The sequence below is a fragment of the Daktulosphaira vitifoliae genome, unplaced genomic scaffold (genome assembly GCF_025091365.1).
Source record: "Daktulosphaira vitifoliae isolate Bord-2020 unplaced genomic scaffold, ASM2509136v1 Scaffold_1, whole genome shotgun sequence".
In the NCBI taxonomy this organism is placed as follows: Eukaryota; Metazoa; Arthropoda; class Insecta; order Hemiptera; family Phylloxeridae; genus Daktulosphaira; species Daktulosphaira vitifoliae.
This window is the reverse complement of record NW_026099572.1, coordinates 1,472,297-1,493,993: the sequence shown is the minus strand read 5'-3', so window position 1 is coordinate 1,493,993 and position 21,697 is coordinate 1,472,297. Positions and strand designations below refer to the sequence as shown.

Sequence of the window (21,697 nt, the reverse complement as noted above, 5' to 3'; positions counted from 1 at the left end):
TTTTTTTTTTTTTTTTTTTTTTTTTAAGGATGTTTACGAAAGTTTTAATGTCCTTATGCGGAGAAAACCAAAAGAAAATAATTTTAAAGCTGTGTTAGAAACTATTCGTCATTTAATGAATACAGAATGTGTAGTGCCAGAATGGATCCATGATATAATTTTAGGTTATGGTGATCCATCTGCTGCACATTATAACAAGTAGATTTCAATATTAGATAATTAAGATTAAAACTAATTAGCTATTAAGAGATGCTTAAAATTGATTTTTTTTATATTTAGAATGCCAAATAGAATTAAATCAATGAACTTCAATGATACATTTTTGGATATAGATCATTTATTATCAAGTTTCCCTTCTTGTGAAGTAATTCCATTTAATGGCAGTGTAAAAATTAAAGAAATGTTGCCACCATTTAGGTAAGTTATGAATAATTAAGTAATAGTAACCTACTTAGCTTAATTGGAATGTGTAGGAACCGTGATACAATTATTTTACAATAGACTATATAGGTCTTTCTGACTTCTATTTTATAAGCATAGCTTATAAGAGAGAAAATTACATCTAAAAAGGATAATAAAAATAAATTATTTCATTCTGTTGTGTTTTTAATATGAAAGGCCACATAAAATAGTTAAACAGAAAATAAGTCTTTATTGAGAAACAATATAATTGTTAATAATGCGTATGCCAGTGTTAGCACTTACATGTAGTAAACAATCCCCACTACTAATTTACATAATATTCATCAATACGTAACACATTCTATTAAATAATATTTATTTTTTAGGATACATTTTCAAGAAAATAATGACTTAGATGTTAAAAAAAAAGTTATAGTACAGTCAATAAAAACTGTTAATAGGGGTCCTTATCAATTTAATCTACCAAAAAAGTAACTTTTGCTTCTTAAGATAAACAAAAAATATTTGTATTGTGATAAATTATTTTTTAATAGAAATACAATTCGTTTCACTCCTACTCAAATTGAAGCAATATATTCTGGAATGCAGCCAGGGCTTACTGTAGTAGTTGGACCCCCAGGAACAGGAAAAACTGATGTTGCTGTTCAAATCATTTCAAATTTGTATCATAATTGGAGGAATGAACGAACAATGATTGTTACACATTCAAATCAAGCATTAAATCAATTATTTGAAAAAATAATGGCCTTAGATATTGACGAAAGACATTTGTTACGTTTGGGTCATGGTGAAGAAGCTCTAGAAACTGATAAAGATTTTAGTCGGTATGCATTTTATTTATTTATAAATATATACATATTGCCTCAGAACAGTTTTTACAATTATTATAACTAATGGGAATACAAATGGATAACAACATAATATGCTAAACTTAAAATTTTAATTAATTAGGTACTGTTTACAATTAAATCAAATGAATGAATAAACTATAATTTTGCTAGTAAATAAGTGTATAAAACATCTGTGAAACACAATTATTAGTTTGGGGGATATTTAACAATTATAAGAAAAGTAATTCTGAATACATGATTAAAGAATTCATTTATTTATATAGACAAGACACAACATGAAACCTCCTTCTTTTTTGAAGCTATTCACAATGCTCATCTACTAGTTGCTCAAGATATACATTATTTCTATTAGATTTAAATGCAAGTACATACCAAAATATATTTGAACACAATTAATTTAATTGATTAAATCAGGTTGATACGGGTATTAAATTATTAAGCCATATTCTAACATTGAACAAGAGTGAAATATAATATTTTAAAGTAATTTAGATTTTTAAATTCTGAACAATTATGCTTTATTAAACATAATATTTGAAAAGTCTTATTACACACCATAATTGTGTGTTGATTAAAACATAAATCAATTGATATTAGTACACTTAAATATTTTATCTAAGTTACAATTAATATTTCTAAATTATTTATTGTATAGTGAATATTTATCTTTGTTTACACAGTTGAAATAAAATTTATGAGCATTTCTCTATGTTAACGTTTAGACTATTTAACAAATACCAATAATCTAAATCATTTTGTAATTTACTATAATCGTCATATGTACAAAAAGACATAAAGTTTTATATCATTATTGAACATTAGTATATGACAAATTTTGAAAATAACATTTATAAAATATAAATAGTATGTAACATGAGACATATATTAAATGAGACAAAATTACCCAACTTTATTTGCTATGTTCTACCAACCAAGTAAGACTTGATCCACTTTAAAATTTGTTCAGCAATACCTTTACATTGAAATTTATTTTCCAAAACTAACAAGTAAACATTATTAAATACTTTCATAATATCATAGATTGCTTCAACCTGTATACCTTTACTATAAATAATGTAAGGTTAGACTTAATAATATTTGCATGTAATTTGGCCTAATTATTAATGGGTTAACATTATTTATAGTTATGGAAGAGTAAATTATGTTCTTGCAAAACGACTTCAACTTTTGGATGAAGTACAACGTTTACAACACATAATGAATGTAAAAGGAGATATGTCATATACATGTGAAACTGCTATGCACTTTTTCTGGTCACATGTCTTACCTCAATGGGATACTTACCTTACTACTTTGAAAAATCTTGAAGAAAATACTGATAATGTAATTTAAACAAATATACATAAATTATACAATTGTTTTTATGATATATAATCATAAAAATAACAAATGCATTAATTTTAAAATTAATATTGTAGGCAATTGCTGTAACTGCAGTGCAAGACATTTTCCCATTTACATTGTTTTTCAGTGATGCTCCTCAACCATTATTTAATTGTCGTAGTTTAGAAGAAGACAAAGAGATAGCTAGAGGGTGTTTTAGGTATACAGCAAAATTTTTAAATAAAATATTGGTTCTATATAGTTTATTTATTTTTCATATTAGGCATATTAAAAAAATATTCAAACAATTAGATGAATTTAGAGCATTTGAATTACTTAGAACTGGCCTGGATCGTTCAAGATACTTACTAGTAAAAGAAGTGAAAATAATTGCAATGACCTGTACCCATGCTGCATTGAAAAGAAAAGAACTTATAGAACTTGGTTTTAAATATGATAATATATTAATGGAAGAATCTGCTCAAATACTAGAAATAGAAACATTTATACCTTTGCTACTTCAAAATTCGGATGATGGATTTAGTCGCTTAAAAAGATGGATAATGATTGGTGATCATCATCAGTTACCTCCTGTTATTAAAAATATGGCTTTCCAAAAATATTCCAATATGGAGCAATCTTTGTTTACAAGAATGGTAAACTTAGGTGTGCCTACTATTGATTTAGATGCCCAAGGTCGAGCCCGTCCAAGGTATATTTTAATAAAAAATAGATATGTCTAGTATAATTTTATTAAGCAAAAAACTTATTTTATTCTTCATAAAGCTTTTGTTACATTTGAACCACATATTTAAATAAATATAGTTAAAAAAAAACTGAAAAACACCCTTTTTGAAACATACCAAACTAAAAAGTTAAAAATAATTTTTAAAATAAGCTTAAAACAATAATGAATAAAAAATACTGGTATTATTTTGAGAAAAAAACGTCAGGCGCTTAATATACAAAAAATATGGCACAAAGCCCCTGCAATTTTTTTCACAATAATACTAGTATTTTTCAGTCATTATTGTTTTAAGCTTATTTAAAAAAATATTTTCAACTTTTTAGTTTGATATGCTTTAAAAGTGTGTTTTTCAGTTTTTTAAACTATATTTATTTTTACTTTTTTATGACATCGCTGTCACAGTCACAAAGTGTTTCTTGTCAATTATGACTATCAATAGGTATAATATTTGTATTGCCAGTTAGTGTGTTTATAAACTCACAACAATGTGTCTTATTATTATTGATAATAAAGGCTATATAACTGCGAATATCATCATAAAAAACCAATTAGCTACTTGTATTTGTAATCCCTTATGTATTATACATGTATATTATCTCAAAAAAAATTTGGCTCACTGGCAAATAACATTTGTTCCTATATCAATTTTTTTTAATAACCCACTCACGAGTTACTCAGTAGCGTTTTATACCTAAGAGCCATGACTCAATGCAGTTTAAGCCACCCATAACAATATTATTTAGGCAATTAGTAGCTTATGTTTTATTTAGTTATGGACACCTATTATAGTTACATCCAGCAGTTGAAAAACAATAACTATATTATAAACAACAATTTAATATATTATTTTAACTTATTAAGTTTTATATTAATATGAAAATCAAACATACTTTTTTATTAACAACTAAATATTAAATTTTAAATAATTTTTTGATAGAAAAAAATTTTAGTTTATTTTACAAAAAAAAAATTATCATAATTTCACTTATCAAAACAACTTTTATTGTCAATATAGATTTCTGCAAAAAAACCTAATAATTTTGATTAATTTTTTTTAACTTATTTAACTAGTATTTATTTCTTGATTTATAAGTAGTTAAATTGTTTGTAGATCATTCTTTATACCTTGTAAGGGTACCAACTATATTTTTTTAATGACAACATACATATTTTAATAGTTTAACTATTAGAAAACTAATCTAAAAAAAAAAAAAAGACAATTTCTGGTTAATATCATATTTTGAACTAGTTTTCAGGACTTCTGAACATTTTTATACTTGGGTGGGATGATGGACGTACCAATGTGATGAGCAATTATAAAAATGACATTTGCACCTCAACTCTAGTCTACATTTAAAAATGTCAGTAAATTCTGAAATACTGGTTCAAAAGTTGTTATCTACCAGTAATTTTCTTGTCCTAATATAACAAAAAAATAAAGAACAGAACTCAATCTTAAAAAAGGTTTTAGTACTAGTAAAGGAACAATTAATAAATTCAATAGATTGAATAAAAATACCAATATTATAAATAATTTAAAAAAAATAGAATTCTAGATTTTCATAGCTTAATTTATTATCATAATATTTTAAGTATTCTTTTCTTTTTATTAATTTGTAAACAGCCATTTCCAGATTTTTTAAGTGGAACAAACATCTTGAAGTTATTAAAAATAAGTTAATTTACAATTCATTGATCAAAGAATTTCTATTTTCTTAGGAATAAAATTACAAAAGAGGGGGCAGCAAAATTTATTGGCTCAGTGTATCTAATTTTAAAATATTGTGCTTGGATTATTTAATAGTCTGATTCAAAATATTAAATTGTTTTCTCCTATCAAAATGTATAAACACTCACAATAAATAATAAGTATAATTAAATATGTATTATTCACATATCACACCATCAGAAAAATTATACTTATTACTCTCCTATCACCAGGATGTTAATTAATTGTAACAAAGTTCCTAATTTTGATTTTTTTAGTACTTTATTATCTAAATTATATTCAATAACCATATTTTTGAAATAAATTATTTTAATATGTATTTAACATTATTTCATTGATTATTTGTGTATTGTATATTAATTAATGTTAATTATTTTTTTTTTTGCTCTTTAGGGCTAATAATTATACATATTTGATACATTGCACTATACATAAGATTAATTATGTTTTCAGTTTAAGTGAATTATACAATTGGCGCTACAATAATTTAGGCAATCTTGGTCATGTTTTGTCAACTCCAGAATATCACATAGCAAATGCAGGTTTTTGCTATGAATATCAGTTGATTGATGTAGGTTTGTTTAATGGTGTGGGAGAAACAGAACCAAATCCTCATTTTATTCAGGTAAGATTCTTTTTAATTAACTAAGAAAATAATGAAAAATTTTTTATTTTAGAATTTAGCAGAAGCTGAATACTGTGTGTCTGTTTATATGTATATGAGACTTATTGGATATCCTGCTGATAAAATCACTATTTTAAGTACTTACAATGGTCAAAAACATTTGATAAGAGAAATTATTAACATGCGATGTGGTTCTAATCCTCTTATTGGATGGCCTCATAAAGTATAAATTTTAAATTCAAATCAATTGTTATAATTTAAATGATTATTGAAATATTTATAAAAAAAAATTTTCTGACATTACATTAAACATTAGGTAACTACAGTAGATAAGTATCAAGGTCAACAAAATGATTATATTCTGCTATCATTAGTTAGGACAAAAACTGTTGGTCATTTAAGAGATGTAAGGCGTCTTGTTGTTGCTATGTCAAGAGCTAGACTAGGTCTCTATATATTTGCCAATGCTTCTCTTTTTGGTAACTGTTTTGAGCTATCCCCAACATTCAATATTGTAAGTTTCTATATTTAATTTTTAATTATTCAACTTAATATTTTTTTAAATAAATATTACATAGAAAACTAATTTAACTAACTCATATTATTTTCAGTTATCAAAACGGCCACTTAAGCTACATTTATTACCATCTGATTCTTACCCAACAAATAGATCATTAGAAAATATTCAATATTCCCTTAATGATGTTTTTGTAGTTCAAGATATGCCAGAAATGGCAAAATATGTATTTGATTTTTATTTACAAAGAGTTCAGATTTTGAAACAAATTCACCTAGTAATCCAACTATTAATTATAGATATGATTTTAACCAAATTTCAATTCATTTAAATTTTTTATTTAATTGATATTTTAGGAAAAATCTAATGAATGGATTAAACCTGGTACTGTAGAATTTGTAAACAAAAATAAAAACAAGTCATATGTTAAAGAAGTATCTAAAGCGCACTTGAAAGATACTCATGAGGATAAAACAGAAACTAATTCTATGGATGTTGATGAGATTATAAATGAAGACTAACTTTTTCTTGTTTAAGTACTATATTCTTGTAAAATAATTGTGTAAATAAGATATTGAATTATAAACTTACTAATTTTTAATTTTCACTACAAAAATTTAATTTGTTTCCATTTTTAATATAAAATTATTTTACTTTTAAATTGAAGGAAGTACACTACATTTTTATTTGTATACATTAAATTTAAATTTAAATGATTCATTAACATATGTTGATATATTTCAAATATAAAATTGTTATTTTCATATACCCAAATCAGTATCGTATTTAGGGGACAATATGGACAATTCCCCCGAGATATATTTATTTTAATTTCTACATTTTTTTAGTGAAAGGGGGTTGATTAACCATAATGTCGCCCTTCCCCCTCCCATGCTACAGACTCAAGTACGCCTCTGACCGAAATAGTAAAAGGCTGGTAAAATTAAACTAGTTAATTCTATTAGTTTTTAAGTTTAAGGAAGATACTATTTTTAGAATGACAGTCTTCATGTATTTTTATCTATATTTCTCCTTGGTTTGTTAATTAACAAAATTTTCTTTTTTTGTTATTGGAAGAATTCCACTTCTGATAATGCTAATATATAATAATACGGTACAGTGAATTCCTTATAATAATGAATTTACATTGATACAATTCTCAAAATTGCTACTATGTTTAAGTTTTTTATTACTACAAAAATATAATTTAAATTAAATTAAAAAGACAAGTATATTTTTTTACTTAAATAATTTATAAAACAGATTAAACGATTGTTTAAAAAAATATAAAAAAACATCTAACTAAAGAAAAATAATTTTTAAATCAATACCTCCTCAACTTCACACCAAAATTCATGAGAATAAATAATTTATTGTATTTGAGGAAAGCAGGCTTCTTGATCATATATTTAAAAGAAATAACGATATTTATGAAAATAAAATAGTTAACGTTTTAAAAGATATAATAAATCAAGATAATAGTGAAACCAAACTCAAAATATTATTGTAAATATGTGTAAAACAATATTTTGTTTCTCTCCGAGAAATTTGCTTTATTATAATGATTATTTAATAATTTTTTTTTCTCTAATGCATTTTTTAAAATGGCAAAGACGAAATGGTCTTAAAACTATTGAAATGACGAATCAAATTAAAAATAAAATTTTAGTTTCAAATTCCTTATTTTTTAAGAATATGGTACATAAACAGCGTAAAATTCTTTTTTTTGCTTTATTGAAAAGCAACGTATTTGTTGACTTATGCCCTTTAACTTATGTACCGCCCAATTATATCGTATTTTAATATTGATATATTTTATCTGAAAATACAATCGTATTAAAATGTGTAATGTTTTTATACCTTTTATCATAAAATACTATTTGTAATGGTATAAGTAATGAAAACTGAAACTAATAATATTATAACAAGTTACAAATTCATTATTAAGTTAAATGAGATAATATGTAAATTGTTTTCTAAAGCTTTTTATTTTATAATATAATGATTATTTTATTAATAATATTAAGTTTTAGTTTTATAACTTGTTCAAATTCAGCTGATATATTAGTAATATTTCCAACAACTGCTCAGAGTCATTACCGTGTTATTCAACCACTTATCCATAGTCTTTTGGATAGAGGACATAGTATATTATCAATTACAAATTTTCCTGATTCTGAATATAGAGCTAATTTGTCTCATATTGACATTTCTAGACTTAAACCTCATACTAAATTTAGTGCTGGATCTCATACTTTGTTTCCAAGTAATACTTTTACTCGCATAATTAATAATTTAGATAATTATGGAAGAATTCTTAACTATAAACCAGTAGTAAAGCTTTTACAATCCAAACGAAAGTTTGATTTGGTAATTGTTGAAATTATGACTTCGACGCCAATTTTTACACCTATTGCTGGAGTAGTAAATGCACCAATTATAGGTGTTTGTCCAATGTTTTTATTTCCATGGATTAAGAAGGTGATTGGAGAGCCAGAAGTAGTATCCTATATGCCAAACTTTTTTCCAATGTCTAACTATACAACAGAAAGTTCAGTCATTCAACGAACTAGTAACACTCTATTTCATTTGTTTTATACAGGATTATTTGACTGGTTGTTTTCTATAAAAGTACCAGTCAAAGTTGAAAAACATTATGGCATTAGGCTATCTACATTAGAATCTATGAGTAATATAAGTTTAATACTTCTTAACTCACACTTAAGTATTTTTCCAGCTGTACCTCATGCGCCTGGAATCATAGAAATTGGAGGCATTCATATTGTAGACGTCAAACCTATTCCTAAAGTAAAATATATATTCTATTTATTTTGATTTCAAGCTCTATAAAATAATCATGAAATTATAGGATTTGGAAGAATTTATTGATGATTCTAAAAATGGTGTTATCATATTTAGTTTGGGATCTATTGTTTCTGAGGATACAATAGGACAAGACAAATTAGATTCTATATTTGACATATTTTCTATGCTAAAAGAAAGAATAATAATGAAATTAGATTTAAAAAATAATATTACTTCACCTTCAAATGTGAAAATTGTCAAATGGTTACCCCAAAGAGACCTCTTAGGTAATACAAATATTATTGTAATTATAATTATTACATTTCATTTCTCATTTTTGCATTGTTATTTTTTAGCTCACCCTAAGGTATTATTGTTTATTTCACATGGAGGCTTAATGAGTGTTTTTGAAGCAGTTCATTGTGGAAAACCAATAGTTGGTATACCAATTTTTGGTGATCAACCAGCCAATATTAAGTATTTGGTTTATAAAAAAGTAGCAGTTTTAGTTAGTTATGAAAACCTTGGTACATCAATATTTAATGAGGCAATTCAAACTGCATTATCTACAGAATTTAGGTACTTCAATTAATTACTTTACGTATATTAATCCCATTATTATTATTATTCATAATAATTATAATTAAAGACTGGACTATATGCAATTAGGGGCCATGGTTATCCATTGAATGCCATATTTATCCTTAAAGTGAAGTGATGAGAAAAAATTTTAAATATGGGTTTTTATAAATTTTTTGACTACCCCATAAGGAATTATTGGGTTCTCTACTGCATCCCACTTATCCTATTTTACTAGCACTAAAGAAAACTATAATAATTGAAAAATGAAACTTATAAAATCTTTTTAAATAGACTTAAAAAACCAGTACACCTGGGACCCATTATAGTGAAGTCCTAGTATAGTAGACATCATTAATTAATTAAAATCTGACTGTTTAACATGACAATCATAAAACACTTCAATACAATTATGCTATTAGAAAATCATTTTGTAGAATTTTTAGAGAAAGAGTTTATTAATTCTCAGGTGATACTTTGAGCTTTAACTGATTATTTATAAAAGAAAGGTTGCTAGGACAAATTGTTTTTTAAACATTAAATCTTAAAAGGATAGGATTCTACCAGAACATTAACAAAGTTAAAATATAAAAAATATTTTCAGTCAGAGATAATATGGGTGTTTTGGTGTATAATTGAGTACTACAAAATAATAATTTGTTCAGTAGAAGCTGTGTGTACAAAGCAAAAAACACATAGTAAAAACAAAACTTTTTCAACTTCACACCAAAATTTATTTTAAATTAACAAGAACAAGTTACATTTTTAAGTATTATGACAGGGCTGTATTTTGGCACTCTTCATTTATATGAAATTATGGTAGTAAGGGACTGTGAAGGGGTGAAAATTTTTTGGATTTTGAAAGTTATATGAGAATTATTTTTGATATTTTTTTTTACCATAATTAATTACATTTTCAATTAAAATTTTCAAATATTATAAACTTTTTTGTTCTATTCTTTATAACTTAACCTATACCCTAGTTGGGGTATTAACTTTATATTTTTCAATGTCTACATATATATCAATTGCATAGTGTAAAAAAATACCCAGCACAGGGCGGTCGCGGCACAGTGGTGACGTGGCATAGTTGGATCAACTATAGATTTAATCTGATAGTGATTAAAATCACTATAAAAAAAATGCTTCGATACAAATCTATAGATAGTGTTTAATTTTAAAAAATTGGTGGATTATTCCAAAAGCTACATGATTTGCTAGTTCCTTCTTAATATCCTGATTAAGATAAAGTATGTCGAATGAAAAAGGGATTATTAAAAAATATTATTTCATATAAAAATTTGTATTGATCCATACATTTTTCAAAGAGTTATAGCGTTATAATGTTAAAAATGTAAAATATAAAGTCGAGAATTTTAACACAAAAATAGCCATTTTCACTGTGAAGACAAAATAAAGTCCAAAATTTTTTTTTTTTCATAAAAAATTACATTACATTAGCTTTAATTTAAGATATATATGTCAGTATTTCCGGAACACTTTAAAAAGTTAAGTTGAAATAGTAAATTTTTTTGTGAAAACTTTGTCATTTTGAATCCCCCCCCTTTGGGCTGGTAAAGGTTAAATTTATAAAAAAAATATACCAAATGATAGATAAAGACATCAAGCATCTATAAAAAAAAAAAAATTATATTGATTTGTTCATTTTTTAAAATTTTATGGCAGTTTTAAGTAAAAAAAATTGAAAAAATTTCGAAAATTAGCGATTTTTAAATTTGTAATTTTTTTGAAGATTTTATTTATTTACGGGGAATGATGGAATTTTTATTAATTTTTGAGGGTAATATCTTCTACTAGACAAGATTTGTGATCTTTTGACATATTGTTGAAAGAAATCGGTTCGGTGAGAACTAAGAAAAAGTGGTAACAGACAAAAAAAAAAATCATAGTAAAATTAATATCTTCTCAAATTCTCATTGAAGCTAAAAAAGTAAAATTTATATTATTTTTATTATTCAATTAAATTTTTTTATTTCAGTTGTTTATCCTTTCAACCTCATATTGTAATAAAAATATTTTTTTTTGGCTTTTATTAGTCCATTAAGGGCCATAGCGACCTCTCCCTAAGAGGTTTTCATAGCCATTTATACTCCGGGATAGGTGGTTAGTCCGGCGACTAAAATATTATACTAAAATTTTATTATTAATAATAATATAAAACCTTAATTTTGTTTTAGAAAAAATATGAAACAGCTTCAACAACTTTACTTTGATAGACCACAATCCCCTTTACAAACTGCATTATTTTGGACTGAATATGTGCTTAAAAATGAAAACTCAATTCCAGATGTCTTGAAAACTAAACAAATTTATTTAAATTGGTTTCAAACCTATTTATTAGATATAAGTGTCACTCTAACTCTTATTTGTTTGCTTACAATTTACTTTTTAAAAACTGTATTTGTGTTCTTTAATAATTATTCATACAATAATTAATTTATTAAAATATAATATTTATTAAAACCAAAATTTGTGTTTCGGTTCNATTATGATTTTCATAGATAAAATTAACATGAAACATAAGTTTTGTTTTAAAAAATAAAAACATTATTTTGTACTTTTTTTTTCATGCGAAAAATCAGATTAAATTTTACTTAAATGTAAACGGCAAGTTCCAAAATTTGCAGTTTTACACTTATTATTCACTTTTATCAAAACATCACTAAAATGGTTGAAAATAAAAAAATTTTTTATCCAATAAATCATTCATCTGTTACAAGTAATATATTTTGAAATCAATTGGCTAGTAATATTTCATTGTTAAGAAGTTTTAATTTTTATGTTTTGTTTCAATCATAATATTAAGTTAAAAAGAGGTGTTTTCATTTAAGAAAATTAAATTTAAGGTTTTCTTAATTAAATTATTTTTTTTTACTAATGACTTTATATATTAAAAACGGTAGCACAGTGGGGTTGAGGCACAGTGTGGACGAGGTATAGATGATATCTGACAGTGATTAAAATCACTATCATAAAAAACGCTTCGATGCAAATCTGTAGATAGTGTTTAATTTATAAAAAAAAAATTTGTTAAAATAGCATATTTTTGAATATGGTAGCCATTTGCGCATAGAAGATAGGTCGTCGTGACAAATTTTTTTTTTTCAATTTATAGTACATAAAATAAGCTTTAATTTGATATATGTTTAAAGGACGCAGTATTTCCGGAACATTTTCAAAAGTTCAGTTGAAAAAGATCTATGTTTTTTACAATATTTCAAGTTTTGAACGCCCCCTATAAAAGGGGAAATTGTCCAATTTTAATAAAAAGTATGTCAAATGAAAGATGTACTAATAATGTATTCATAAAAAAAAATTTGTGCTGATATATACATTTTTCAAAAAGTTATAGCATTTTTAAGTTGAAAATTTAAAATCGAAAATTTTAACACAAAAATAGTGTTTTTTTAACTACATCAGCCGTTTACATGCAGAAGATAAAGTGTCGGGACAAATTTTTTTTTTTCATTTTATAGTACATAATATAAGCTTTAATTTGGTATATGTTTAAAGGACGCAGTATTTCCGGAACATTTTCAAAAGTTCAGTTGAAAAAGATCTATGTTTTTTACAATATTTTAAGTTTTGAACGCCCCCTATATAAGGGGAAATTGTCCAATTTTAATAAAAAGTATGTCAAATGAAAGATGTACTAATAATGTATTCATAAAAAAAAATTTGTGCTGATATATACATTTTTCAAAAAGTTATAGCATTTTTAAGTTGAAAATTTAAAATCGAAAATTTTAACACAAAAATAGTGTTTTTTTAACTACATCAGCCGTTTACATGCAGAAGATAAAGTGTCGGGACAAATTTTTTTTTTTCATTTTATAGTACATAATATAAGCTTTAATTTGGTATATGTTTAAAGGACGCAGAACATTTTCAAAACTTAAGTTGAAAGAGGTAGTTTTTGTAAAAAAGTTACTATTTTAAATCACCCCCTTGAGCAGGTTAAGTGTTAGATTTTCAAAAAAAATGATATCAAATGAAAGGGAAATATCTAAGGTTTTAGTATAAAAAAAAATTATGTTGATTTGTTTATTTTTGAAAAAGTTATAGAAGTATTAAGAAAAAAAAGACAAAATTTACCGATTTTTAAATTTGTAATTTTTTTGGATATTTCCCCCATTTGCGGGGAATGAGGGAAAATTTTTTAAATTTTTAAGGGTAATGTCTTCAACTAGATACGATTTGTGATCTTTTGACGTATGGTTGAAAGAAATCGTTCCACTGAGAGCTGAGAAAAAGTGGCAACAGATATATATAAAAAAAAAAAACACATCATGGTAAAATTAATACCTTCTCAGCTTCGCATCGAAGCTAAAATAAAATTTTAGCGTAGCCTTAGAATACATAAATATTATAAAAAAAAAAGAATTACAACAAAATTTTAATTGTACCAAAGTTATAGGAGATCAGTTAGATCAGTTTCATATCTATATTATAGATTTTTTTATATTTATAATATAAAAAAACAAATGTATTTTTATATATTGTAAGCCATTCAGGTCAAATTACTTAAATTAATCTAGCTTATTTAAATATTTGATTAAAATGTAGAAATGATTTTTAACTATGAAACATAATTTATTTTTTGGTGTCAATTTTTGGTAACTACTAACATAATAACATCATATAACTAAATAAATACATATCTACTATTTGTAGGTTTATTGAATTAATAATTTCTTATTTGAATAAATCAACTTCATTATCTCGTCAACAAACATAATTGTAAATTTTATTTGATTTGATTATTAAAATCAAAAGATAAAAAAATTTAGATGTAACATTATAATTAATTTTTCTTTTATTCAATATTTTGTACAAAATAATAAATAACAAAAATAAAAATAGGATTCATTTATACATGATAGTTACTATTTAAATTTGTTTAATAAAATTCTAGTTATTATTAAAAACTGCATGTATTCATGTATAAATTTTTACTAATCTTAGCATATAATAATAATAATAATTTAACCTAAAGGCCTGGCTAATTTTTAACTGTAGAGCAACATTTATCTAACAGAATATAGTTTAACAAAAATTATTGCTTCTTTAAATTATTATTTAACTATTGTACAATTATTATATTGTTCAAGTAATTAATGAAAGAATCAAGTAAAATTGTATTAAAAACTATAAAATAAATAATTTCATGGTATATTCATTTTGTTCAACTCATATAATGTGTAGTTACATTAACACATCTGAAATAAATTTAAAAAGTAATTTTTTGGCCAGTCGTTTCACAAGATAAAATAATTTCTACAAACATGAAAATGGAAAAAGACACTTGATATTAACAAATGATGTGTAATATTTTCAATTATCAGATCATGTACAATACATCATTATACACATGAAAATTTTAGTATTTAATTCCTAAATAAATAATAATGAATCATAAAGTATATAATTTTTATACTTTGGTATCATTGTTTGAAATTTGATGTTAACCAAGCAAGGCCTTCATGTAAACCATCACCAGTAGTAGCACATGATGGTTGAACATACCAGTTTCTATCTCGTATCCTAGTTAATCCAAGCTTTTCTTGAATTTCATGAGGTTTCATAGCTATATAAGAATAATATAAGCTTAATTCGTTATTTAGTAAAATTATTCTCATGAATAAGTATTCAATTAATTTTTTTTTAATAATACAATATATTTGACAAATTGTAATACATTTATCATCACTGGTGTAATATATGTGTTATAATATTATTATGTTATATTACAACAAAAATTAGATTTATTATTAATTTTTGCTATAACAAAAAAAAAACTAACTATAGACTAGTTAAAAAGTTGTAATAAAAGTTAATGGTTAAATGGATTAACTGTTTGTATAAAGAACTAAAAGAAAAAAGTTACAGAAATGGTATCCAATGTATATAAGTAAAATTAATTATTTTATACCATAAAATCACTATATTTCCATATTGTATGCTAGAAAATGTCTTAGTTATTTTAAATATTATTTAATATCTTTTAATAAATACTGTTTTAATTAACACACAAAAATTTATTTTAATTAATACTGGTCAATAATTGGATAATTTTAATTTTAAATTTTGACATGACTTACCAGTTATGTCAAATTGATTGTTGAAAGTTGAATATATCATAGATAAAAAAAAAAGGCGTTTTACATAATTAGGACACAAAGCATCATCCTAATAAACCTTAAAACGAGGTTACCATGAACTTATATATAAGATACTTATTAGTGTTAATACTATTAATTAACTAAAATAAGCGAGTTAAAGAATTTTGGGGGTTTTTATCGCCCATATTAAAGATACTTACCATTTGTAAGATCTTGTTTATTAGCAAAAATTAAGATAATAGCATCTCTCATTTCTCTATCATTTATTATTCTATGAAGCTCTTGCTTAGCTTCATCAATACGGTCTCTATCAGCACAATCCACAACAAATATTAAACCTTGAGTACCCGTGTAGTAATGTCTCCATAATGGTCGAATTTTGTCTTGGCCTCCAACATCCTTAAATGATTACACAAGTACTTTATTTTAATGTATAACATGTATAGATAAAACTATTGGTAATACTTACCCAAACATTAATTTTTACATTTTTATAGATGACAGTTTCAACATTAAAACCTACAGTAGGAATTGTAGTCACAGATTGACCCAATTTGAGTTTATACAAAATAGCTAATCATAACATAGGAATATTTATTCAATAAACATTTTTAACTTAAAAATACATTTTTCAAAAATCTTTTAAAGTTATTAATTTTGAGATTAAGTTCTGAGATTATATATCACACTTTTAAAAAAATATTATCTACTTTAAATAAGACAAAAATAAAAAAATGTATATATAAGAATTTATTAATTTTAAGGTGATGAGAGGAAGAGAGTGTCACACATACCAACTCAAAATTTTTTTATTGTTTTAGTTGTTTTGTTTTTTAATATATAAAAGATATTGCCAAATAATAATTATTAAAAAATGTTACACTATTTAAAAATTATTAAATCAACAAAAACAAATTTTATCACCACTCATATTTTTAGCTTTGAGACAGCCCTAAATCTTAATATGAATTATAAGTACAATTACATTTTAAGTATAAAATTACTTTAATTTTACCTACTTAATATGATAATTTAAAATTAACCACAAGTCTTTTTCTTCTTCTTCCTTGCCTTAATCCCAACTACTTGGGGTCTGCCACCCTTATCCTAAACTTCCACTTGACACGATCTTCTACATCCTCTATGCTCACATCAGCTGTCCTCATATCGCAAGTTATTTAAAATTAACCACAAGTGATTAATTTTTTTTTATAAAGTTATGATGAAACTTACGAATAAAATATAATAATACAATAATAAAAAAAAGGATACTAGTTTTACCAGCTGCATCCAAACCTAGCATCAATATTCTCATCTCTTTGTTACCAAAAATTTTGGAAAGCAGCTTCCCCATAATGAAAAACTACCTAAAATTAAATAATCCTATTAAAACCATAAATGCAAAATTTTGGTATTTAAACAATTTTTCAAAATATGTCTTTGATTTAATATGTTAGATGCATTAATAATTTATTAAGCGTTAGCTTCAAATTAATTTTTTAAAATAGCACATTTTCTATTAATAATAGATACATACAATCATTAGTTAGACTAGTAGAATGTTTGAAAATATCATTATCATAAGGTATTTCAACTTTAATATAATTTAATAAATCATATTTTTTATGAATTGTATATAAGTAAAAAAAAATATGACTAGCAAAATATAAATCAAAATTAAATGACAAAAAAAAAAAATATTTTATTCAGTTTTTTATATCAGATAAATTTTAATAATAAAAAATAATATTCGTTATCAAACCTAAATGTCATTTGACCACACTTCGTTCAAATAGAATATTTTTTGATAAGATTTTGTCAGTAAAATTATTACTGTTTGATATCCACCCTGATAGCATTTTTAAAAATTAACAATAAATAAACATTGAAATTATTTTTTTTTAATACTTAAAAGAATGCATACATAATAGTTATACATACATATATTCTAATTATGTTTATAGACATTAATCAAATTTATAACCATAGGATAGGGGAGGGCTAGTGGAGCTTAGCCCTCTCGCCAAATAATTAGCAATATGCATTGTAATATAAAAATATTTTAGAGGTAGAAAAATGTAATTTAGCCCCTTAAATATTTCAACACCCTACGCCTTGGCTATTTTTATAAAAAGGTACTATTTAGTAAATATAATTATTATTTCTTTATGACAGGGAATTTGAAGAAAAAGAGGCAACTAATGGGTCTCAATGGTGTAGCCAAGGGGCAAAGGAAATATTGCACCCCATTAGCAAATTATTACTAAAATAATATGGGACTTTAACACTATTAAGAGTATGTTACATGCCACAAAATAAAGATTTTTCTTAGCTTCCTAAGAAAAATCTAGTCTAAACCACTAGGTCAAATAGCCAAATTTAATTTGAATGATCTGCATAATATATATTTGAACTACTGTTATTTTTTTTATTCAAAGTAAAGTGTACTTTTTAGTACCAAAATTTAATAAATTACTATACATAGGTTAACTCGTTAAATCAACAAGTGGAAAAAACAATTATTATCAGATAAAAAAAATATATTATTTTTTAAATTAATGTGTAATGATGTAACTATAACACATAAAATGTTGTGTTTTGTGATCAATTTGAATTTATTATTAATATTACTAATGAAATATTTAACTTTTACACTTTTATATTATAACTATATAGAGTAAAAATATTATAACTAATGTTCATCATATATTGATTGAGGTGTAGAATCCTAGTCATTAACATGTTAACAATAATATAACATACAACTGCGTCATCAATTGACAATAATTTTAATAAAAATATACCATATTTTATTTTATCAAACTACGGGGTAAATGAGAAATAGTATAAAACACTTACTCTTAAACATTTACGTAGGCAAACAAAATGAGATGTCAAACAAAAACTTGTACGTAAACGACAACAGTAGTATAAAGTATACTCAACATGATTTTCTTAAATTTTTTAATGAAATTTCAATTTCCTATGGAGCCGCTTCCCGTACAAATAACACTTAAAACAAAACAGGAACCGTCGTACCTAGTCAATAAATACAGTTTGATTAAAAGCGTTTGTCGAATATTTTTTATATTTCGAATACATAGGTTTGAAATAAAAATTATTTTGTCGTGAAAATTAAAAGGTCAAAACTGACTAACAAAATATAAAATAAGCCCCGATAAAAACAAACACTCAGAAATTATATATTACTGGAGCAGAGTTGCAACGACAACGACTGGTTAACTCCCTAATGGATTAGCAGGTGGGGAGGGGTAACCGAGTTGGACGATAACAAAACGGAAAGCGATGGACGTAAGCACATCAGAGATGATATGAAGCGCAGTGTAGTGGGCTGTAGTATAGCGCGCGAGTATAACTGTAGTTAGGCACTTACTTGGTCTTGCCGCAGTTTAACCGAAAATTAGATGCGCGGGAAACCATGTTTTTTTATAACAATTCGCACCGTAGCCCATTCTTTGGCGTGAATAACATGAATGGCTGCGGCGTTCCTTTCCAAAAGCTGACATTATTTATAAAGATAAACCCTTAATTTTTTTAACACTATTGACGTTTGAATATTTAGCTTATGTTAATGATACAATTCACCACAGATACTCAAGTATAAAAGTATTAATGGACAAAAATTAAAATACAATTTCGGAAAATACTCTTTTTAGTCTAGATTGAACTTACGGTATCCTTTTCAAGTTAACTCACTAATCAACATGAATATCACCGGGTAGATTGTATTTTTAATCCTTATTGACATAAAATTACGAAAAATATTTTCATCAATTAGCTGATTTATATTCAAAGAAATATTTTTTTATCACCTAGTAAAAATTCCTTAATAAATATAATTAAAAGTTTGATACATGCGAGCATGTATAAAGTGATTCTATTGTCGTGAACCGCTAAACGAAAAATAAAAACAATATCCGGAATTATTTTTATTTAATTAATATTAGTTATGAGTTTTCGCAATTTATCAACAGTATTTTTTATCTTTATAAAAATTTAAAAGATGGCATCTTTATTTATTAAACGGAAAAATATGTAATTGAATAGTTTATATATTAGGGCTCTAATTAAGAAAATAACTATTGGTATTGTATTTCAGTATAGGCACAATATGAGTAGTTAGTAGAGACTTAGCCTCTTCAATAATTATGAAAATTACATGTAAATTTTTATAGAAATATTTTTAAGGAGGGAAAGAATTAGTTTTTTAATATTTTTATTTTTAAAGATACTCAAATATTATTTCAAAAGTTATTAAAACTTATATCTGAGCAGAAGAAGTACGGCTAAGAAGTGTCTATTGATTACAATAACACCTGCGTCTCACCTTCAGCCATTACTATAAAACGTTAATAACTTACGAATTACGGATTCAAAAGTTGTGTATCGAAATCATTTAAATTTTTATAAATATATCATTGGTAGGGATATATATCTTTTAAATATAATCTATTAAATAAGTTAATGAATTATGTATATTTCCATTTGAAAAAATATGTCAACACACTTATAAGGGGTGAACATAAAAATTACTTTATGATTGATAATGAAACAACACATGAAACTAAAAGAAACAAAAAAATTCTCAATATTATTTTTATTTTTTGACTAATCAAGTAGTTCCATAATAAATTAATCACTCTTTAGAATCAATATTAATTGCATTCAAAAACTTTATCTAAAGTGTTTCAATGCAATTAATATAGAAAATATGTTACAACTCTTTTTTTGTATAATCTTATTACTTTTATATTTTATTTAAATTTAAGTTTACATTGAATTTATACAAAAATATTTGTTTAAATTATATCAATATATCTTTCACTAATCAATTGGTATCAAGGTATTTTATTTTTCTGATACCAATTTATATCCAATTAGATACAATGATATGGGCAGCAATAATACAAATAGTGACCCAAATATAGCATTGAGTTTTGTGACTGGCATAGACTTCTTTATTTAATAATTAAGAGACTTTTATAATATTAAGACAAATGTTTTATAACCACTAAATAGTTAAATTAACGTTAGTTTTTGAGAAATAAAATATATTGTATTTTATCATATCAAACATATTCATATTTTACTATAAGAGATTCTGCGCTTTTCTTAAAATAAAATAATTTCCAAAGAAAATTTAAAACATTAGTTCCCAGCATACATGGATTGATTAGACCAGTTGCCGAGATAATCTCGGGAGGCTTTTTTAATTAGTAATTTGTTGTAAATATTTTAACTTATTATAAAATATTTTATAAGATTGCATTTATATTCCAAATGCTGATGACAGTTTCACCTATTTTTTTAGACGAATGTAAACAAATTTAAGGGTGCAAAACATTAAAAAGGTTACGAAGGCTCTTGAATCAGGTTCGAGTAAGCCTTTTCTGAAATATTTCTTTAACGGCGTAAAAAATTTGTGCCAAATAAATAATGCAGAACTATTGACTAGAAAGGGGTTTAACTTCTATAAATATAATTAACATTTTCTAATAATATATTAATAAAATTTTATTGAAAATTTAAGTAGGTACATAAGTAATATTTTTTTATCTGAAATTGGTAGTTTATAACTGGTATAAAGATACTATTAGTAATTAAAATCAATGTGCTAAAAGGCTTTAATTGGAATTTGATTGAGAGAAAAATGGTAAAATTAACTTTTATGCTGCGTACAAACTCTGTATGTATACAGGTTTTTTAATTGGATTTTCAAAAAAAGTATATAAAAAGAAATTTTTTTGTCTCTTATATTTACTAATAACACTTTTTTCTGATCGACATTCTGAAACATTTTCAAAATTAAAATATTTTGTATAAATTGTTTTTTTTAGCTTCGATGCGAAGCGGAGAAGGTATTAATTTTACTATGATGTGTTTTTTTTTTTTTTTTTTTTTTTTTTTTTTTT

The 21,697-nt window shown here is 24.5% G+C and overlaps 3 protein-coding genes across 4 annotated transcripts in view; 2 read left to right on the top strand and 1 right to left on the bottom strand.

Moving 5' to 3' along the window:
* LOC126906119 (RNA helicase aquarius) overlaps positions 1–6,839 on the top strand; it is a 12,105-nt gene extending 5,266 nt beyond the window's left edge. Inside the window, exons 14-25 of the mRNA XM_050686420.1 lie at positions 29–198; positions 280–417; positions 789–893; positions 957–1,247; positions 2,420–2,618; positions 2,714–2,838; positions 2,902–3,330; positions 5,549–5,720; positions 5,773–5,943; positions 6,037–6,234; positions 6,332–6,514; positions 6,594–6,839. Of these exons, the coding sequence (XP_050542377.1) occupies positions 29–198; positions 280–417; positions 789–893; positions 957–1,247; positions 2,420–2,618; positions 2,714–2,838; positions 2,902–3,330; positions 5,549–5,720; positions 5,773–5,943; positions 6,037–6,234; positions 6,332–6,514; positions 6,594–6,758 (2,346 nt within the window). The 3' untranslated portion in view covers positions 6,759–6,839. The remainder of the gene's footprint in view (positions 1–28; positions 199–279; positions 418–788; positions 894–956; positions 1,248–2,419; positions 2,619–2,713; positions 2,839–2,901; positions 3,331–5,548; positions 5,721–5,772; positions 5,944–6,036; positions 6,235–6,331; positions 6,515–6,593) is intronic.
* A 300-nt stretch (positions 6,840–7,139) lies between these two features.
* On the top strand, positions 7,140–12,118 carry LOC126906205 (UDP-glycosyltransferase UGT5-like). The gene is made up of 4 exons (XM_050686583.1): positions 7,140–9,045; positions 9,107–9,329; positions 9,399–9,621; positions 11,820–12,118. The coding sequence occupies exons 1-4, from the start codon at positions 8,239–8,241 to the stop codon at positions 12,076–12,078; spliced, it is 1,512 nt and encodes a 503-aa protein (XP_050542540.1). The 5' UTR covers positions 7,140–8,238; the 3' UTR covers positions 12,079–12,118.
* Positions 12,119–14,435: 2,317 nt separating this feature from the next.
* LOC126906293 (ADP-ribosylation factor 6) lies at positions 14,436–19,020 on the bottom strand. Of its 2 annotated transcripts, XM_050686824.1 has the most exons (6): positions 18,624–19,020; positions 17,037–17,131; positions 16,234–16,337; positions 15,965–16,163; positions 15,080–15,229; positions 14,436–14,861 (listed from the first exon to the last, which is right to left on the bottom strand). In XM_050686824.1, exons 2-5 carry the CDS (start codon positions 17,116–17,118, stop codon positions 15,087–15,089), a joined length of 528 nt encoding a protein of 175 aa, XP_050542781.1. In that variant the 5' UTR covers positions 17,119–17,131; positions 18,624–19,020; the 3' UTR covers positions 14,436–14,861; positions 15,080–15,086. The 2 variants fall into 2 exon arrangements, with proteins under 2 accessions (XP_050542781.1, XP_050542772.1); XM_050686815.1 differs by lacking the exon at positions 14,436–14,861 and having other exon boundaries at positions 14,952–15,229.
* Between the last annotated feature and the right edge of the window lie 2,677 nt (positions 19,021–21,697).